Genomic DNA, 22070 nt, shown 5'->3' on the forward strand with positions numbered 1-22070 from the left:
ATAGTGTAAATTTACCATTTGTTAATGATGGTCTTCATAAAGTTTTACACGAGCCAAATGTTTTTGTCAGTAGTTGGTGGAGACCAAAACAGAGCAAAAAGAAGTGTGAATGTTGTGTCAAGTTACCAGAAATATCACTCTAAAGTCCAGTTTGCTAACACGTTTGCTTATTAACCTCACAAAGGTATGATTGGTCAAACATCTGTGGGGTTCAACTGTCCCAAATCGCAAAACAAAACCAGATTTGATGCAGCTTTCAGCACGTGGTTTAGCTTCTAATATAAAACGGAGAGCTAATTAAAGGGGAAGTCTACCAATTTCACCAGATTAGTTCACCAGTCACGGGGTGAACTACTCAGCCTGTAAAAACAGTTGTGTATAGTCCCATGTCGCTCTGGGGGACCTTTGTCGAGCCTGAGAAAATAACCCCAATGATGTCATCAGAGTAATCGAGCCTTGGACTTTGAGTCTTTTTTTTTTCGTTTCTGTTACAAACTGTGGTCATGAAGTTGGCATTTAGCAGGCAGGGAGGATCTGATGAACTTATGATCTATTGTGTTGCCTTATGGGAAGTATAATATCCAGTCTTTATGGAGATTGATCCATACTTGAGACTTTAAGTCAGGAAATCGAAGAATCTGTTCCACCAATTCTGACCATCATGTTTCAACTCTGTATCTTGCAAGTCACCGAAGCTTCATAAAAAGTTCAAAACTACATTTTTTTGAGAGCCACTTTGACTGGAGAGCCAAAGAGCAGATAAGCTGAAAATTAAATCAATCTGTGTCACTCATGCACTTCTGGACTGCACAACATCTGTACTCATCAGTGTGGTTTTTAACAAATGCCTGCTCCGACTCTTAACGACAACATCTAGATCCGTACCAGAATATACTGCGTCACTCGACTGTACTATTAATATGTGAATTCGCTATTATCACATACCAACCATTGTATATTAATTAAGGATAGAAATGCGCCTCTACTGTGGAATAATTTGCTGTTGCTGCCGTCCGCCCCTGTGAGCTCTGGGTCTCTTTTGATACTCCACAAGTGGTAGACAACATGCTACAGCAGACCTTTCATCTGCACCACCCAGCTGTCAGAGTGAAGAGCCACTTCCATTAAGTGTGTGTCTTCCCACTATACAATTATATACAGACACACAAGCTCAGCCTCGCGGAGCAGGCAACACACACACACACACACACACTGAGCCGCGCTCTCTGCTGAGTGTGTGTGCCGATACTACAAGACTACTTTAGTTTTTTGTGTGTGTGAGAGAAGCAGACAGAAAGAGAGAGAGTGTACGACCTTTTAGAGTGCTCAGGGTAGGGAGGCCCTTTCCCTTTTACGGAACAGAAATCAGCAATTGACCTGTCACTTTTGCTCTGATAGCCATCTCTGGAAAGCAGGTCATGCACATATGTCTAAAGTGCCTCTTAACCGCATTTTATGAAGCCAGAAAATGTAATCCAATAATGATTTGACTTGCAAGAGAGAGAGAGAGAGAGAGAGAGAGAGAGAGAGAGAGAGAGAGAGAGAGAGAGAGAGAGAGAGAGAGAGAGAGGGAGAGCTAGCCAGCTGGGAGTGATAGCATGCACCGTTAGCGCCGCTAAAAGCAGTTTGAACAAAGAAACGGGCAAATTCTACGCCGTTATTTAATTTCAGCCGCGACCGTATCGCGCAGATGTTGTCGCCGAGCGGCGGCGGGCAGACCGAGTTTAAAAAACACAACACAAAAACGGTGCTGGCGTTCATTCCCACAACTGTTGATGCACACTTCAGCGTGTTTTGCAGTAGAGGACTATCTGAATGATTATCATCTGCACTGAGGTGAACCATACGCTATCTTTTTTTAGACTGCCTCATTTGTGCCCCCCCCCCCCTCTCCTTCCCAGGTTCCCAAAGACAAATAGCATGGCACAAAACTAATTAGTAACCAGGAACTAGTTAGGAGATGCCCTTTGAAAAACATGTCCTGAGGCAGGATTTAAATATAGGGACAGAGTCAGTGACTGAGTGTGCCTAGGAGATCCCGGCCTCCAGGCGCTGCAGCACTTTGACCCCTGACCCTCATTATAGGGAGCGCATTCCTGGAGGGGTGAAACCCCTCGCAGCACAAAGTACAAGGGCATGGGAGGACTGTATGGCTCGTACCGCACCAGCTGAGCGTGGCCTGGTGTGTCTCACTGCCCAACCCAACGACGGCTTGAGAATATACAGAGCAAGGGCGCACAGGCTTTTGGAAAGTAATGGCATACAGGCGCTTTTCCAACAGATAACTGTTTTTCAATCTTTATGCATCTGGTTTGCCTCCATTGAAGTTAATGGCAATAATACTCAGTAAAAAATATTGCTCCTTAGAATTTGTAATCCAATCCATTTGAAAATATATATATATATATATATATATATATATACAGTATATATATCGCTCGGGGGAAACAAGAATCAGGAGGATGGCTTTTGAAAATGCTAACAACTTGCTAGCTAAATATAGCATTGATTCATCAGAGAGTTGAAGCATAGACCAGAGTGTGAACAGATGAAAAAAAAAAAACACAACAAGAAGACGAGTTTACAGGCTGACATGCATTAGATATATTTATCAAGTATGCGATTTGAGTGTTTTGTGTGTGCGTGCCCTCGACTGTGAGTGTGCGTGCCCATATTTCCCTTTAATTACGAGTGGTGTGAATAGTGAGTTAAAGCCCCCACCGCCGCCACCCTCCTCCTCCATCCACCCTCCTCCACCCTCTCTCACTCTCTCATGGGTTGATAATTCTCATCACTGCAAAACAGACTTGGTTTACATTCATTAGCCCAACACTCACAGCAATCAGGCCACAGGGCCAGGGGCAACGGTCCTCTTTATAAAATCACATGGCCCTAATAGCAGTGTTCTATAATTATATGCCATTAACATCTATCAAAATGTGCTCCTACATGCCGTGCATGTTTCGCAGCGGATTTGGCAGTTTGGTGTTTGTACAAGTGCTTTCCTTGTTATCCTCATCTTCAGATAGTTAGCAGCCAGCTTGAGCGTTATCGCCGACATGTTATTTTTCTGTTTCTGTGTGCGGTTCTGTCACGTGTAACAGCATCTAGTTATAAACGTCTTACTATAATATAATGTACCGTCTCTGCTTTCTGTTTTGTTTTTCGGTGTGTTATTTTCTGTTGTTGTGAAACTCTTACACGGTCACCGCACCGTACACGGTTTTTTTTTAGCGCCGTAATTAAATTAGCTTTATTATGCATAATACAGCTTTGGGTTAAAGATGCCAATCGCATTTTCCCAAACATAATTAGTTTATTGATCAAAACACAGCAAATGATATGTCACTCCCGCGTGTCATTCTACAGTAAGTCCAGCTTTCAGAACCGTTGTTTTGATCGTTCAGCGTGACTAAATCGCTTTTAAATACTGTTTCCTCACAGGGATGTGGGAGTGAAGACAGGCTGAGATGCATTGTCTGCAAAGGCAAGGTAAGTCTATTGATGTGTGTGTGTTTTGAAGGTGGGTATTATAAACATTCAGTGAGATATCTGATGATGTTTCATTCTTTTAATCTCACTGTGTGAAATGTAGGTAGCGAGCACTTAAACAAACACCATTTAAGTCATTAAACAGTGGCTGCGTCTCACGAAAGCAGATTTAAACAGAGCAGATCCATAATACTAATGAGCAATCAGGTCTTTGTTTTGCTCCGTGATTTAGCCGGTTTGCCAGCAGTTGTGTTGCTTATGAGCTGTAAGCTGTCTTTTATTCCTTATTATTGCAGCAGAACACTCGCGGAGGAAAAAAAAAAAGGAGGGAGAAACATTACAATATTTGGCAAAGGATACAAGCCGTGTAATGACGAAATCTGTATTCATTTCATGAGCAGAAATTAATCATGCTTTCCTGTGGTACATTCCTAATGCAAATTCTCCGTCAACACATTGTGTCCTGTGTTTGTGAGTTTATTCTGTGAAATGGTGGGGCTGATGTGTCATCACAGATGGGGTTACACGCCGGATAAGGTGGCCACATTACTAACCATCTGAGATTAGGAAGTGTGCTGTTGATGTGTTGTATGTATTCATGCATGTGCCGTGGGTCAAAGCATCAGAAGCCGGCTACTGACTGTTTTATTCATTGTTTGCCTCTGCAGCCGGCCGGCTGTGAACTTTGCTGTCTGTTCTTGTGCGTATGTATGGGGAGGCTCCACTCTGTGGGAGAAAATGTCACAGTAACTCTGACGACGACCTTTCGGGATTTTAAAATATTTTAAACATGAAATCATGCACACACACACACAGACAGAAACACACACACACGCACGCTGATGAAAGTTAAATGGAACATTTAGTCTGTGGGGAAGTCTGCACTGATTGTTGTTATTCATCGAGGAATTTGTGTTTCCCCTTTGGGGCCAAAGATTATGCTGCTGAGTGTGATGTTTTTTTCTTTACAGAAAACATGTCTCTATTAGTGAACATGGGCTACAGCTGGAGTGTTTTTAGCAATAGGTTGATGAGTATGTTATCAGGACAAAGATATAATATGGAAGGATTCTGCATTAAAATGTCTATAAACAACTAGATCCTTGTTATATATTGTGTCCGGTTGTGTACTTGGATCATCTCAGATGTTTCCAACAATGTTCAAACCTGAGACAATTTTTCATTCGTCACTACTTCCAGGGATCGGGAAGTCAGCGAACGAGACTAAACTTAAAGTTAATAAAACTTTAAAACATTTGTGCCCGAGTCACATCAGATTTTTTTCTTGCCAACGGTGGTTGTCCAGTTGTGTGTTCACCAGCAACGAGACGTTACTTATGTTAGTTTGACTGCAGGATGATGATGATGATGATGATGATGATGATGATGATGATGATGATGATAATAATAATAATAATAATAATAATAATAATAATAAACAGCTAGATTACTTTACTGTACATTAGTCGTAAGATAGTTTCTGTGATTGAATCCAGGTCAAGCACTCACTCATCTCAGCACTCACCAGAGACTCCAGTTCTCTCTTCTCTGTCCCTCTTCTGCTCTGCTCTTCTCTTCTGGACATGAAGGAAGGTACATTTCTGCTGTCTGATGTCTTTTGTTTTGGTTTAATAGAGTCCCTTGGTGGCAGAAATGACATATTGTGCATTTAAAATCGAACTGAACGAAATATATGAAGGATATTGTGTGTATTTTTCTTTTCTTTCTACAGAGGATCAGACCTCAGGGTGAGTGTTTCCTTTCGCGATGGTCGACTGAAGTTTTAAAGCCATGTTCTGTAGAAACTGTGCCGTTAACTTTACGGTGCGCTTGTGACTGGAGGACGTTATGACCATATGTTGGACAAACGCTGGCACAGACCCACATTGCGTTTGTTATCAATTAGCAATTCTTTAGCAAAATTCAAATTTTGGGAGGACCAAAACTTTCTGTTCTACTTTGCAAAAAGTTAACCTCGCTTCCGCTAGTTAGCCTAGCTTGGCCAGCTAGCTTCCACTTGGAAGGTGCACACTAGTTAGCTACCTCTCATTTACATTAACTGTAACTTTTCATTCATATTACTTCATAACCTGCTGCGTAATTGGCAGCTCTCAAACCCAGTGTTATGTTCATCCTGCATTACAGCACATAAAGGAGAGGGCCTGGCTGTCTCTGATTGACGGGTCCAACCTTGTCCTGTAGTCCTTTACCTTCAGTACCCCCGCTGGTTAACTTGTTGTTTGTCTATTGTAGCCGAACAACATCATTTTCATTCAATCTTGTTTTTTTTAGGGCAAAGAAATGTTAAATTATTTGTATTAAATCGTGTACATCTGACAAAAAGATGACCATTAATGATTCTGCGCTGTAGTTCACTGATTTGCTGTAATAAATGAGCTCCGCATCATGTATATATCAAGAAACATTGTGGAAGCCCAACTCTCAGCCTGTCACCTGACTGTAATAATGTACCTCGCTGTTGTTTAAATAGAAGCCTTTTTTTTTTTTTTTTTCCATGTCCCTGACAGTATTTGGCTGCGGGCAGACACATTTTTTTTTAGGTGTTGCCACCGTCCCTGCTCTACTTTTTACCTAAGAGGGGACATTTCTTGCACTTTCGCAGCATCTCCAACTGACTGTTGCACTCGTACTCGTCCATTGTACTGATGGCATCGGCATCAATTATTAATGGCGAGCAGTAAATGTCTGAGAGACATCCCACTGAGAGACCAAACAGCCATGAACAGGGTTAGTGGCAGGACCGGTGATGGCTGCGAGTGGCAGCTGTGCCATTTAGAGAATGATTGTTGGGAAGCTTCTACTGTATATTGATATGAACTTTGCTGCAGTCAGTTAATGCATCAGTATAATAACATTTTAATGTCTGCAGTGGCATGGCCATTTAATATTTGTCCAGAGAGGGATGTATATGTAGATCAGCGACGACTATAATGATGATAGTGATAATCATTTGCTCCTGCACTGCTATCACTCTGTAATGCATTACTGCAATCACCCTTGGTTAACATTAAGAGGGCTTTAGCCATTAAGACTTTTCACAGAGCAGTGCTCATCACACAGTCTCCGATTCAAAGTGCCATCTTTTTCATTTTCTAGTTTTTTTTTCCTCCCATTTCTTGTTGATGCAGCTTTTTTTTTCTTGCATGTTGTTTTTCCCCTTTTTTTTGCAACGGGGGTCTCAAATGTGGGCCATTTGTATGAGTTATGCTAATTTGTTGGGGCAATGAATGCATTAATTTCATTAGCACATGGCCTCAAAGCAATAATTACCAGAGTAGGTGTGTCACAAGCAATCATGTTAAAATTTGCCAGTTAATTATTAAGATTTTGTTCTGAGGGACCTGGATTTGACATGAGTCGCCGAGGGAGGAAAAAAAAAAAAAAAGGGAAGGGGAGAAAGTTAATGCATTCCAGTGGCCGAGGCTAGGTGCTTGTTGTTGAACACAGTGGGGGTGGCGGTGGCATTGTGGCCCTACTGGCACGATTTTTGTATGTTGACAGCTCACATTCTGGACTAATTACCGCAAATAGCAAGAGGGCTAGCTGGTGCTCGAACAATCCAGGAGGGTGTAATTATAAAGAAAAGGAGGTCCAGAGCCGCCTAATGGCCTCTGCTCCTTTTGATTGGAGTCTGGTGGAGAAGACATTGGTGGGGAGTTTTTCGAAGGAGGAAGAGATTCACAGCTTCCTTCCTTGGCCCTGATTAGCCCCTTGTCCGACAAAGAGCCAGGGTGAGGCGGACGGACTGTGTGTCTAATGATGCACTCTTATTAAAAGAATAGTAATTCTTGGTACCAGGAGGGTTTCCTCACCTAATAACTGTAGGCGCCATGTTGGTATAATAGAGAGCTGTTTTCAGAAAGTTCACGTCCTGTCAGGGAAATTTAATTTCATCAGTGTGGTGCTGCTTCGCTTTAACAGCAGTTGTCTGGTTGTAAATTCACTTTTAATATTTCTTGACAGGACACGAGGCTTTATAACAGTAAATAATGTCAGTCAGGAAAACCAGCGTGCAGCCAATATATGGTAACAGAAGGAAAAGGTTCGCTAATGTGTCTTCAGTCGGTGGGTGGGCAAGTTTTTTATAGACTTAATGGATTTTGACTCCAATCACAGTCAGTAACTTTAATCAACTGAACTCAAATCTGACTTTTTCATCGCTCGAAAATTACAAAGTGTGTCCGAAATGTCTGATTATGTCGGCAAATTACAAGTCGCTTAAAGATACGAGCACAAAGAATTTAGACTCTAATTGAAAACTAAAAACAAAGAAACGGGGTTGGCCGACCTTTTGTAGGTTAGCTTACAGTTACATTTCCATGGCAACCAGTGATAGAGACCAGTAATTCAGACCAGTTTGTACTGGTTGCCGTGGAAATGTAAACTTCATTACAGATACGACAGTAAGCTAGCCTACAAAAGGTCGGCCAGCCCCGCATCTTTGTTTTTAGTTTTCAATTAGAGTCCAAATTCTTTGTTTACAAGGATCGGCTTCAGTAAAGTCGTTTCTTACTGGATTCTGTCATCCTGAATACTGAGAGCTCAATATAATGTGACTGGTTTTTAAATGTAACCATTTAGTGGCACCTGAACGCATCGTTTACTCACTTTAAACTTTAAAATACAGCCGAACACAAAGTGAAATACAAAAAAAGGCCATAATGGCAGAATTTAGGAGAAAAAGTTGGCTTTTTTTGGAGCAATATCCTAAAAACACTCTTTCTTGTTCATTGCATCAGATGATGTCACAAATGGGAGGTTGCCCTGATTCTGCCACAGCAGTTTATGATTACAACATATTATAACTGCCTCACAAGAATGAGCCAAGATGTCACTGAATTGTTTACATATTTATAATTTTCGGGCGAGGGGCGGCTTCTTGTTTGTGTCGTTTCTTTTAGTAAATCCTTTTATTTTGACCGAGACCATCTACATCCCTGAACAGCCGCTTGTAGAGAACTTCTAGCAGTTGACATCATCAGAAAGCATCGGCCAAATGAAAATGTACAGTTGGATTTAGTAAAAATCTTTGAAATGTTCATTACAATATATATTTTTTCAGCATTTTACAGCCAGAAAGCCCACTCTGTGATTTATATCTTGCTTTAACAGTATTTCAAAGACATTTTAACTCAAATAAAATGTTTTTAAAATGCAGCAGGCAATTAAAGTGATCATACTGAAGTCAGTCCAGACAGACGAACACTCTGAACCCAGAGCTTAGTTTATACGCTTCGTTCAATCTCCTGACACGATTCTGCACCGTGTTGGAACCTTTCCCGCCCCGTTGTGTCTCTCAAGTGTCTCCTTAAAGGTGCGAGCGTTTACACTCCCATCCCCCCTCTTTGAGAGAAAAAAAAAAAAAAAAAAAAGTTAATCATCACTTGATTTTATATGGAAAGCAGATTATCCTTTGATTTTGATGAATGCAGCAGCTGCCAGACTCTTCATTTGACTAAAAGCAGGACATTCTGCCGAGGCCTCTCGTATGTCACTAAGCCTCTGTCAGGACGCTGCTGTGACGGGAGATGACACATGAAAGGAATTCCTCCTCATGGCTTTCCCAGGACAATGGGACATGGCCTTGAGGTAGTATCGTCTGTGTGTGTTGTGTGTGTGTGTGTGTGTGTGTGTGTGTGTGCCTCAGTGGTAAACTGCTTTCCTACAACAATGGACACACAACAGCAGAGAGGTGTTTGCTCTCATAGTTATTATTTCCTCACACACACATAAAAAAGATCTTTGTAAAAATGATTCATTTGGTTTTTTGTTCTTTCTTGTTTTGTGTTCTTGGCGGTGTTTGGCTGATATTTGCGACCAGACGCTGTCCACTTCTGTCAACTCCTACTGTTGATGGAGGAGACGGATGACGAGTGAAGCTCATGAAACTGTCTCCTCCTCACTGCTAAGTTGTTTTTCCATATAGTGTTAGTTATAAACCATTAACACACGCTGATAACTGGTCGACTGGCTGATCGCAGTCTGTCCGTGCACAGCGATCGGATGTAAACAAGTAGATTTACTTACTTTTTAAGTGCAATTTCAACATATTTGTACTTAAACATACTACATTTATGAGATTACTTCAGTTACTAGTTACTTTTCAGATTATGTGCCACATCAGAGCTGATGCAGTGCAATTTATTTAACAGTAATCAGCCCTCAATCACCGCTGAAAAACATGCTAAATATTCGATCCAGTCGTCATCCAGGCAGATAACTGGTTGAGCTGTTGTAGACTTACTCAGAATCAGAAATTCCTATATTAGTCCTGCAAATGGGGAAATTTGTGCGTCACAGCAGCCAAAGGACAGTTCAATATAATATAATACACAATAATAATTGTAAAATAAACAATATAATAAAAAGGTAAGAAGAAGATAAGAAGAAGAAGTATCATCAAGAAGTCTATCATATAGGTACTCTGTACAACATTTAACAGAGGATCCATCTAGTTGTTTGTGTTTCACCTTGAAAGTGGTAGCTAGCGAGCGAGGTTAACTAGTTTACATTTGAAAGTGGAAGCTAATTAGTGTAGCTCGTTAAAATTTAGTACTCGTTCACACCAGACGTTTAGTTTTTGTTCACATTATCAAACACCGAGGACGGATGCAGCGTTTTCTATTTTCTTAGCGTAAATGACTTTTCACTTCAGTTCAACCTTGTTTTTCTTCGCCGCTTTTCTCCACAAATTAAAAATGTAGCGTCTGTTTTTTGGTGCCAATTCCCGGCTACATTTTGGCCGAAACTTCAGACTTAAGAGTCGTTCAGTCACCAAACAAACAAAACAAAAACTACAGCATCTGGTGCGGTTGGATAAGGTTGCAAACAAGATTTAATTTACATCATGGCAGGGTCAGTCTACAGCCATTATTCTGAGCAAAGACTTGGACTCTCGGTAATTTCACCCTTTTTATTTAACCTCCGTGCCCTCCTTCTCGTCCCCAAGCACAATTCATTTGAGTTCCTGTTTCGGGAGGGTCCTGAGGCTGATTCAATTAAGTTTCCTTTAATTGGCTTTCAGGCATCCAAACTGAAACTGATGGAGAATTAATAACAGCTCCAGTTGGTCTCTGCACTGTTTGCAATCTTGGAAACATCCTTAAGAAAAAAAAAATAAAAAAATGGAGGCTAGGTCTGCTCCATTTTCCATGTGTCTGTTTTGGTAGTGTGATAATACAGCTGCGAGGAAAACAGTGGTCGCAGTTACTGTGTGGTCCCATGTCTTGGTATGCAGTTCATCTCTTTGTCAACACCCTGGATGTTTGGTGCGAACACCGTACCCACAAAAACACAGCGGAGGCCAAAGAAAACTCTGCTTAGGTGCAGTATATCTCACTATTCCTTCTATTGCTAAAAAGATGCACGTGGTTTCAAAACCCGTCGAATCCATCAGCGCTACGCATTCCCGTTAAACCTTTACAGTACGTTCTCTCAACGTGTGCAAAGCAAACTGAAGTCTTTCAAAGAGCAATTTCTCTCTGTAGGTATGGCTCACTGTGTCCAGAGAAAGAGAAATCATTTGGAAAAATGCATTGCTATTTAGGTGGCGAACAAAAGACGAGTCGTGAAATTGCAGGAAATGATAGCTGCTAAAATTAAGGTTTGAAGTTCACATATCATTAACAGCCATGAAATCAACTTTTCCTCTGACTGTGCTTTTCCCCCCAGAGTCTGCCTTTGTCTTCAAACAGCGCCAAAGCAATCATTGCTCAGACATAATGCACCATAATGACAGTAATTTCAGTATCAAATTTTCAAATGTTAGGCCTTAATTCATTGATGTTAAGTAGCTTAGTTGTAATTCGCATTTTCTACCCTTCTTAGCAGAGTGCTCAAGGAATGAGACGTACAAAGCAGGACAAGAGAGCACGGCGTGCAGGGACATTTGAAAGGCTGTAATCATTTACATACCGTCTGAAATACATCAGGCCTGTGTAGCATAAAGCATTTCGTCTACACCCCTCACAGTGGTGTCGAATGTAGTGATGTTTTTTTACATTCATCACCAACTTCTCATAACTTCTGTTGCATCATAATTACGCTGTCAATCATCATTATCATGTTAAAAGATTATAATTAAAGCTTATTATTTTTTTGTCTTTACTGTCAACAAATCATATACAAACAAAAAAAAACAGAATTTAATTAATTCCACTGTGACGGTTGTAGTCAGGAACAGCTGGACCCAAAAGTGACGCCAAACAGGAAGTGAGCTGAAAGGTGAATTTATTGATCACAAGAGGTTCAGACGGTGAGCTTGAGTGCAGGTGGAGGGCTCCCCGGGTGGTGCAGGTGGAGAATCACAGTCTAGTTGAGGTTGTGAGGGGGTGGCAGAGGTGCAGGAGGCCGGGTGGCGAGTGGTTGAGGAGCTGGTTCTCAGGTATGGTCCGGTCACACTGGAAGAGGAGGAAGGCAGGGTTAAAGCGCTGGCGAGTGAACACGAGAAGGCTTTTTCTAAATACGCAAACTCAAGACATACTGAGAGCGGTCGAACACCGTCGGAGCTGGCGACAATAATCAGACGGAAGTTCAGGTGCTAATTATACTCAATGCGCTGCAGGTGTTTGGACCGGCACGGCTCCGACCGGCCTCGCCAAGAACCTCTGAAACACAGAGCACAAAACACAGACCACAAACAGGCCACCACAAAGTCCACATCATAACATCCACTCCTCTTTAGAGCGCCATTGTTGTCCAGCAATCATAAAAACTAGCCGCACAGTCACATCGCCCTGAACACGCCACCCTCACTCAGATGAATGGCACGACTGGCAATTTTGTCACAATGCGTGATTTGGTCTGAATGAGGCAAATCAGAACCACACTTCTCATACATGAAATTAAACTTCTGAAAGGAAAAGTTATGACCTGTTCCAGCGTGTGCTTAAAATGAATCATCACAGAACGACAAGTCTGCAACAGTTATGATCAAATAATTTTTTTATGCGAAAATAGCCAAAAAAATTCTCAGTTTCCAGCTCGATGGTTAAATTCCAACACTGTGAACTGTTTAAAAACATTTTAAATTGTCATTTGCTGCGATGGGCATCGTTTATCATGCACTGATATTCTATAGACCAAACAAATAATTGCTAAATGCAGAGAATGAAGCAGTAATGATACAATAAGTTAGTTGCAGTCCTAACTGTGAAGTAAACACTAAATCCCAAGAGTCCATCTGCTTCATGACTTCACCGTTTTCCCATGAAAAATCGGCAGCTTCGGTCGCAACAAAAACTGCTGAAAATCTCCCGACTGCAGTTCGACTTGGTCGGGAGATTTTCAGCATTTTTTGATTGCAGCCTTGTGACTTGTCGCCACCTCCCAATGTGAAAGTCAGCTTATAAGCGTATAATGTGAATGTGATATGCTACATTTGGTACAAATGTCAATCTTGGATGCATCTGTGGTTTGCAGACATGTTGACGGCTGACGTTACATCCGGTTTACTGGACTGAAAACACGATTTTGAAAACATGAGCTATTATCACAAACATCTCGGCGCTGCAGTTTGTAGTAAGTGCTCCTCAAACCGAAGTAAATGGAGGAGTTGTTGCGGATTACTTTGGGATGCATCCGGTGCTGTAGTTAGTTTCTGCAGCAGCAGGACGCTGTTTGTGCGATTAGGTCCAAATGAACTACAGTGTGTGTTCATGGTAATGAAGGAACATGTCTCCCACGGCAACAATGCGGCTCATGGACGTGGTTTTAATGGAGCTTTATGGCAAATTCAGTCTGTTTTTTTTTCCTTTTTATGTGACAATAACGAAAAAAATAATAATCCCTGGTGATAATCCTTTAAGACGATACTAATGATTGATCACGTAATTATCGTGATATTGATTTTTGTTCGTATTATTCAACCTCAAAAGAGCCGTTTCTGTTTTTGTTTCCTGCTCATAGTGAGACATAAGACGTGAGATATGAGGCAGTATGGTGGCGGCCTCATTATAATGATTTGTTGGCATTAAAAATGCACATAAAAACCTCCTGATTACTACCTGGACTTGATGCTTGGGCACAGGCCCAAAGCCTCGTACGGCGCTGAACACGACTACAAAGAATCAGTAAGACGTAAGAAAGGAAACTTACACAAACATTTAATGATTTCCATTTCAGCTCCATGTTTTTGCTGCTTCTGACCAGTTCTAACCTTTTTACATATGTAGCTGTTCATTCATCTTCTATACAGCAGGCCCTTTGCTAGTGTGGATCAGTATTTTCATTATAAGGCCCCCTCACAGCCATTATGCGCAGGATCTTTCGGCTCCCAAACTGAGCTGTAAATTTTGAGAGAATCTGACACCCCTGCCCGAGGGTTACAGCAGAATGCTAACGAGGCCACGGCGACATTTCCATCACCATACAGTCAGTTGCACCATACATCAGCCGCTGCGCTGAACATCTCCCAGCGACGCACGGACTCAGTGACAATTTCAGATGTAACACTTTATTAGCATCCCTCCCATATCCGCCGTGTAATGAATGAGGCCATTTAAACAGGATTTACGATATCTTTAAAACTTGATTGCTTAGAATTTGAGAATTATTCATAAGACTAAAGCATCATTTGTCATACGGCGAGTGCTGTTTTGGTGAGAACAAATGGTTTTGTTGTAGTTTTTCAAATGAACTCCTTTTCATCCACTCTTCAAATAAGCCATTTGTATGCATATATGTCCACGCGACGGATGTAATTAAAGGGAACGAGGCTCAGGTGACAACTCACAATCAAGTTTTTCTCCATAATGCATCGCGGCCACCGCCGAGCTAAAGTAACAGATATGGATGCAAATGATTAAGAATGCATGCACGTATCGTATTACACTGCAACTTTCACCGAAACAAAGAGTACAGTGTGTGTTCGTACACAGGCGTGACCGTGAATCCGAGGTGTTACGGCACAATGCACGTCAGATTTCAGTTTGCTTCAAGGTGACCTCCGTTGAACTTCTTCTCTTATTGAACAACACACTTAAGGAATTATATTATCTTCCCCTTGAGTTACATTTCCTTATTTCCACAGTGAGAGAGGAAGAGGCTTCCTCGCCTTGTTACAAAGATTATTGTGCTCACTTCCTGAGGCAGTGTGACCATGCTTTGTGTGCGATGCCCAGATCATCTCTCAATTACACAAGGATCCTGAGGCAGAGGGTGGGGACCCAAGTGAAGGACCAGTTATGTGTACACACACACACACACACACACACACACACACACACACACACACACACACTCGCTGCTATAGCTTGGAGGCATGGCTTACTAAAGCCACAGCCAAGAATGAGGCCTCTCAGGATAGATTTACACACAAATAAAACCAGTCTTATCTTGGCCCACATGTGAACGAGAACTGATTACACGGTCTACATTTCAATGCTCAGATTAAATGGAGTCAATTTCCTATGGCCTATTTAAACCAATTCCAACCTGCAAACACCATGAAACCAAATCTGATGTTGCTGCACGAGGACCTCAAGAAGGTTCAACCGTCCACTGAGACGCTGTTCAGAAACAGTTTGGGAGGTGGAAGATGTTCAGTGTTCCCTGTGTTTTAACACCGGGGCAGCGCAAAGCAGTACCAGGCTTGTGTAACTGCAGCTCGGTCACTTTTCCGTAAGTGGCATCATTATCCAACACGACACAGGCTGCAGTATTAACAAGCTGCAAGTAAAAACAAGTATTGGATTGGATTAAAGCTGCAGCTCAGGATTATTTTCATTATCGATTAAGCTGCTGATTATTTTCACGATTAATCAAAATGACCTTAAACCACAGCCTTCAGGTGAAGGTGCTGACCATGAAAGGCACGTTAAAATCCGGTTAGCTCCATTTTCAACTCATTAAAAAAGAAATACATTTTTAAAAACAGTAAAAAAAAAACAAAAAAAACAAAGATAAACAAACAAACAAAACAACAGAAATAATGAAGCAAAAGAGTCGCACATTGCTCATTTGGTCCAATCAACCGAGGGCATCACTCAGATGAAAAAACAGCCGGTCAGAGAAGATGTTTACGGCGGGAAAAATAATTGCATTATCGAATATTGATGTCATCTGTTTTTTACAAATTGTGCTTTAATAAAAAAAGTGATGGGGACAATAAATGGTCATTTCAAGATATGGTGTAAATGTGAAATATTCATTAGAGGATAAAGGAAACCAGAAATTGTCAATTGTCAACATAGTGGCTGATTAAATTCTCTATAGATCAGCTCCACAGCTAATCAGTTGTTCATCTTTAGTAGACATCTTATGGTTTTAATGAAAAGCTGGAACCAGTCCAGGCGAGAGTGGAGTAACATCATTTAAACAACCTTAAAGTCAGACTATGTAGCTTACGCTGACCCGCATTCACTTTGGCCACAAGTGACAGAGAAAAGGCATAAGCTACATCGGTACCGATGTTATTAAGTCTCATTTTAAAGAATTGAAAGGGTTTAACTACCATCAGTTATTGCATTGTAAATATCAAAGCATTAACACAAGCACTCATCGTGTTGCACGCTGCTTTTTTGGGGGAATAAAGCTGTAAAACTGAGGCAGGATGTTGCAGAAGCATGTGACTGGATGCAGACGGAGAGTTAAAGCACAAAATTACCATAATCTGTAAATTATTGGTATGTTGCAGAGGCCTAGTGGGCAACACTGTAATACTACTGACATGAGGCTGCAGCTACAAATACCCTATGGTGTTTAAATTAGTTTACATTGTGAATCTTTTCAGTGGATTGTTCAATATATTTTGAAGGCCAGAGTCATCGGTTCTACTCTGAACTCACCCACTAATCACCTTAGGTCACTCTGACAGACAGTAAATTAATGAAACACAGATGGGAGAGTATGTACATTGTTTATTAGCTATCTTTATAATTGGGTTTGATTAATTTAGTTGGAAAAATCACAAAGGTTGACTCTTCTTCATTATTATTCAATTTAATTTGAGGACTATTTAATGTTTAAAATAAAAGCCTTGTGAGATTTAATTAACTGAATTGTGTGGAGTTATTCCAAAAACAAAAAAAAAACCTCTTTATTGCACATTAATTTCTTTTTCTAACTAAGTGCGTGTGAGTGTGTGTGTGTGTAAGGGATGCATGAACGCTCGCACATGCGTGGGTGTATTTCTAAATAAAAAAACCCTCACACAGTCATATTGCGATGCCTCAGCAAAGCTCTTGATTAGTTGTGGTTTTATGTTCGGATGGTCCATTTAATTAGGTTATGTACGAGATAAAGGCCAGCCAAAAGTAATCACAAGGATTATTTACTCTTGTTAATTGAGGTTCCATCTTAACACCACAACTAAAGGTTAATGTTCTCTTGGTATATTATTTACCGTCCACGGTCCAGAGGCCGTCTCGCACCGCACACACAAGTGGAGGAGGGGAATGGATAAGGAGGCTCCACAGGTATGGAGGTGGGGGGGGGGAATGGAAAATGATTTGTAGCGTAATATTGACAGTAGTTGAACTTTGGACGTTTAACGGCCCCGCTCTAAGCCTTCTGAAATACTGTACAGCCTTCATTTTAATAATCTTACTCTGGCTCAGGTGTGATGCTCAAGTTTCCCGGAGCTTTAGGTGGGCGCAGTCCATCATCACTCCTAATCTCTCCTTTAACTAACCACAGATAATTCTCCATGCACATGTAAATCACAGAGCGAGCTTTTAAAGTGAATTGAAAGTTAGATTTGAAGTGACATTGTGTGATTAATTCTGCCGCTCTCTAAATGACCCTCCGTTCTGTCTTCATAGGAAAGCTGTTCTAATAGTCTTTCCAATAGTGATTAAAATTACAAAAATGTGAACCTGTAGGTTAATAAAAATGGTAATTTAACTAGTATCTGATTTAATTGACTCTGAAGAAGTACTTAAACGTGTTTGCACTCTGGAAAATCTACATGGCTCAGCGGCAAAGAAATTGGAATATCCAGCTGTCAAGATAATAAATTTGACTATTTCATCACTGTAATCTTCATACAATCTCCCTTTGTGCTGGCGCCTACCGCTTGCCGCTAATGTAATAAATCACCTCCATGTTTGGAAATTGTTTCATGTGTTTTAGAGTAATTGTAATATACTCAAAAGACCCCAAGTGCGGTGATCAGCCGGTGTTCTTAACCTTTTTATAGAATCAAGATTTGGAAAAGTTTAACTCAACTTTTCCACCGACATCAAACTTCTTCTGTTTTACCATAAGAATCGCGACTTCCTCCATCGGTGCAGGGAGAGGTGGGATGAATGGAAGATTTTTACAGTTCGACATGAAGGTTCATTTAAATAACATTGTTACCACGTACCTTAAGTAATCCATGCATTATTACCCGATAGATAAATGTCAAAAAGCACCCTATCTTGCAGTGTAAAAGAAAGTGAGAAAAAAAACTCCTGCACCCGTCCCTTTATCTGGATCTTTACCAAAAGTTACTTGGGTCTATTCTGGGCCGAGACCCATCCTCCATCCAAGTTTTGTGAAAATCAGTCCAGTAGTTTTTGTGTAATCCTGGTCACAAACCAACAAACCAACAAACAGACACGGGTGAAAACACAACCTGCTTGCTGGAGGTAATTAATATCACCAAAGCTTTTTTTTCTTCTGTTTTGTGGTTGTATTTTACAAGTTTGATTGTTGCTTATTTCATCATGAAAAAGATAAATACTTACAACCAAGTTAGTTAGTTAAAGCTTCTCAAATACAGAGAAAAAGGACAAAATAGATTTGAATTAGCCTTTTGTATAGTAGGGAATGTATCACTCCAGTTTAACGTTGCACCATTGAGATAAAGTGTACATGAGCTATTACAATTTCAGCGCTGCTCCTCAGCTTTTAACATTTCGACATGAAAATAATCTTCAAACTGTAGAAAAGTAAGTAATCAGTCGAAAAAAAATGTGTTGAATTTAAACCCACCTTTCAGATAAAGGTGAAGAAAAGGGTTCAAATTTATGGTTGATGCACAACAGAAGGTTTAAACAGTTGGAAGATCAGAAGTCAGATTTGCATTCGGACATATTTCAGGAGGTTGTGCGTTTAATAGGAGGAGGTCCTGATTGTAAAAAATGAAAAAGCTATTGATAAAAATCTGAAAAGCGTCAGCTCATCAGTTTCATTTAATACAGCCAAAATTTGAATCTTCATTTTTTGTTTGTTTCTGTTCGGAGCACATCATGTATTTGTATTTGTTTACATTCCTCGTGTTTTTTCATGTCTGTAAATTTAATCAGAGGAGACACGAAAGACGCATTCATGGTTTTATGTTTGTTTCATGTACTTTCCTAACTCAAGAAAATCTTTCTCCCTATGTGAGTTTGCTTTCTTATGGCAGCTTTACCCAATCATTTTTATATTGCATTTATTATGTGCTACTAACATAACCACTGCTTATTATTGATAAAAAAAATGTAAAAAAATGCAAATGCTCATCTGTACTATTACTGGGAAATATCAAGTAAGATATTGACATTATGTTCATTTATGTTAACAAATCAAAAAATACACTTTGCCCCATTTTCAGAAAAATAAATCAATGGAAAATACGTTTATTCCTCAATATTTTCATGAAATCAAAGTTCATTTTTGATAATATTTATGGTCTGTATTTTCTTTACAATAGCCAATTCATTCACCTACAGTCTGTAATTACCTTTCCATGTAGTAGTTTTATTTGTCAGTAGCGGAGTCCGCCATTTCCATGCTGGCATTTCCAGGCTGCAGATGTTCTGAGTTAATGACACACCCACTGTTTATATTTGTTTGTTAAATGTTACACATATAAAAGCCTCTTGAGTCATAGACAGTTTTTACTTATGGCAGTTTTAGTTTTAGTTTTACTTTAGGCCCCGTTTTTTTTCAGGGTAATAAATAGTTGTGCAGCATAAATACGTCTTTGACATCTGGTAATGTTTCCATTATGATACGCAGAATTGTTCTATAAGTGCTCAGAGAAAGGTAACAGTGTGCTGCATAAACTACAGTGACCATTCACACAATTTCAGTAAGATTATCCAGATAATTCGGTAAAACCTGCTTCCTGGAGCAAACCCCAGTACTAAATACACAGTACACAGTAATGAACTACAGCTTTACAGTGCATGATACAACTTAATTAAGTGATTGAACATGTACAGTCATTTAAAGAAACATGAACAGGTACATACAAGTTGTGCTAATATCCTGACATGGGTTTAACGTATTTTAAATACATTATACAGCACCTATTAACCGGTTGTACACAAGTACAGCATGTTTTAAAACAATTAATTAGCACTACTCCTAAAGATATTTTACTAAATCAGTTATGAATGCTAACAAATACATTAAATGTTCCCATCTCTGTTCACAACTTAATGTGTCCCAGTTTATTAACAGTTTATATGTTGCTTATAAAAGTCTTAACCATCGCGGTTTGGTATCTAAGTGTGTCACAGGCCCGTGATTGCGGATCCCTACCAGGCTTTACAAACCAGATGACTCTTTTCAGGGGTATAATTTCTTTTTTCTTTTTTTTCATTCTTATTTATATGATGCCAAAAATATGCTCCCAGGGCTATCATTTTTCTGTGCCTGTTTGCAAAAACCGGAGAGCTAAGAGGATTTATCTTCTTGACCCATCACACAAAGACAATGAGCTGCAGAATAGCGGTGTCCAACTGGGAGGGCTGAGGGTGGGCACACCCACCCCATCCTCGGGCCTTCTTCTAAAGACAGAATCATGTTACAGGTGAGAGACCCATTACTCTTGTCTGTATCAACTCTCACTGCCTTGCCAAAAAAAAAAGCCAGTGCATGTGTGTTGGTTGCAGGGGATTACTGTATGTCAGTGTTATACCTCTGGCTTGTTTTGACCGGCTCTGGCTTCAGGTTTCTGACAGTACACAGCATTAGATATCTGCAGTGGCAGTAACAGGACAAAGCAGCTTGTCTCTGTCTCCAGTAAATAGCAGCACAGTATCAGCCCTTTGCATGGAGACTTAGTAATAAAATGGTGTTGCAGAACTCTCCACTTTTTTTTTTTTGGGAGCCGTTCGCCCCGAGGCTAGGGCTAATGGTTTACTCACTCCCCGGCAGACCCTCAGGCACCAGGTAGTCTCACATTGTCAAGCTGCTCTCATTAACTCCTATAAGTCCTGGAGAGATAAGCGTTAGACAGTCACATACTGGAGGCCTTACAAGTGGAGGTGCAATAGACTGACAAACACATTTCCAGGCAAAAAGTACACAGTCGAATTATAGGTTTGTTTGCTTTGTTTAGGTCGGAGACACACGCATCGCTTTTTCAAACAGACATTTGTTGATATTTCTCACCTTTTATAATATTTAATAGTTGATCATTTATTAATTTCGTGCTATAAATCTGTGGGAAAAGTACTCAGATCATTTATCAGCTAAATATTCTTAAATTATTTAAGAAATGAAAGTAGTTATATGTAACGGTCTCTTCTAAAGTGCTATAGCATAAATATTATATTATTATCGATGCATTATAGTTGATGCTGAATATAATTGTAACAGCTTTGTAATGATGGGTAGTTGATTCAATAATAATGCAACATGTTTTATAAAGTGGTCATCTGTTTTATTTGTACAATCTAGAGACTATAGACTGAAGTACACACACTTAGTTGTATGCTCTCACTGCACGTTAGTCCAGTTTCCGTTCAAACACTGCATGTTTTAAGAGAAGTGTGTTTCGACCAAATATCTCCTTTGTGACAAGATCTGAAGAAGACCTTTCTTTATATTCATACGTTTTTTGTTTCTTTTTTGTTCTTGTGGGCTGGAGGCTGGAAATGTGAGTGGTAGCTTGAATGTTTTGCCTGCAGTATCAGGTGCTGTGATAGTTGTACGCTGAAGAATTGGTTTCCATTTTTTTTGTCACATTCTTTATTAATATGCCAACTTTCCACCTCAGCCAAGCCATTTTTCATTTCCAAGTTGTGCATGTCGAATCAATGCAGAGAAAATGTGTGTATTTCTAACACTTTTACATTTTTTTTCACTCATATTTCACATATCACAGAACAGATTGCACAAGAATACAATCAAATTTGAGTAATTTTCACATGTGCGACGGCCTTAATGAAGTTTAGCGTGTGTCCTATATATTTTTAACACATACAGCTCTCAATGATGTACACATAGAAGCCTATTTAAATGCACAATGTGTAATTTCTGCCACCGTGCGTCTTTTAATCAAACAAAACAAAAGACATAAGCAGCGTGGGATCATGGGAGTTGTTGTTTTTCATCGTTAAACAGCCACCATCGCTCAGACTCTCTCCCGAGGTCACACCGTTACCTCGAACAGCAAGAGTTTGAACACTTTAGGGAACATTTGGAGAAGCATTAGTGCATAACTCAATGTCTTTTTAAGGCATTTCAATGCAAAAAAGTTACAACAGTTAAATGTAAAATTGTCATCTAATAATGAGTGATTTTTTTTCTTTTTTCAACATTTGCACTCTAATACAGTCATGTCGCGGTGGTGTCATGAGTAATACGCTGGACCTGTTAACGTCCTGGGTACTCTCACAGTCACCTGTTCCACTTTT

General features: G+C 40.1%; 1 protein-coding gene across 3 annotated transcripts in view; it reads left to right on the forward strand.

Moving 5' to 3' along the window:
* LOC311258388 (uncharacterized protein) overlaps positions 1-22070 on the forward strand; it is a 127935-nt gene that overhangs the window by 63696 nt on the left and 42169 nt on the right. For all 3 annotated transcript variants that reach the window (XM_084354634.1, XM_084354633.1, XM_084354635.1), the window contains exon 4: positions 3445-3492. In XM_084354634.1, coding sequence (XP_084210760.1) covers positions 3445-3492 — 48 coding nt within the window. The remainder of the gene's footprint in view (positions 1-3444; positions 3493-22070) is intronic.

This window comes from Pagrus pagrus (assembly GCF_965226575.1).
Source record: "Pagrus pagrus genome assembly, chromosome: 6".
Lineage (NCBI taxonomy): Eukaryota > Metazoa > Chordata > Actinopteri > Spariformes > Sparidae > Pagrus > Pagrus pagrus.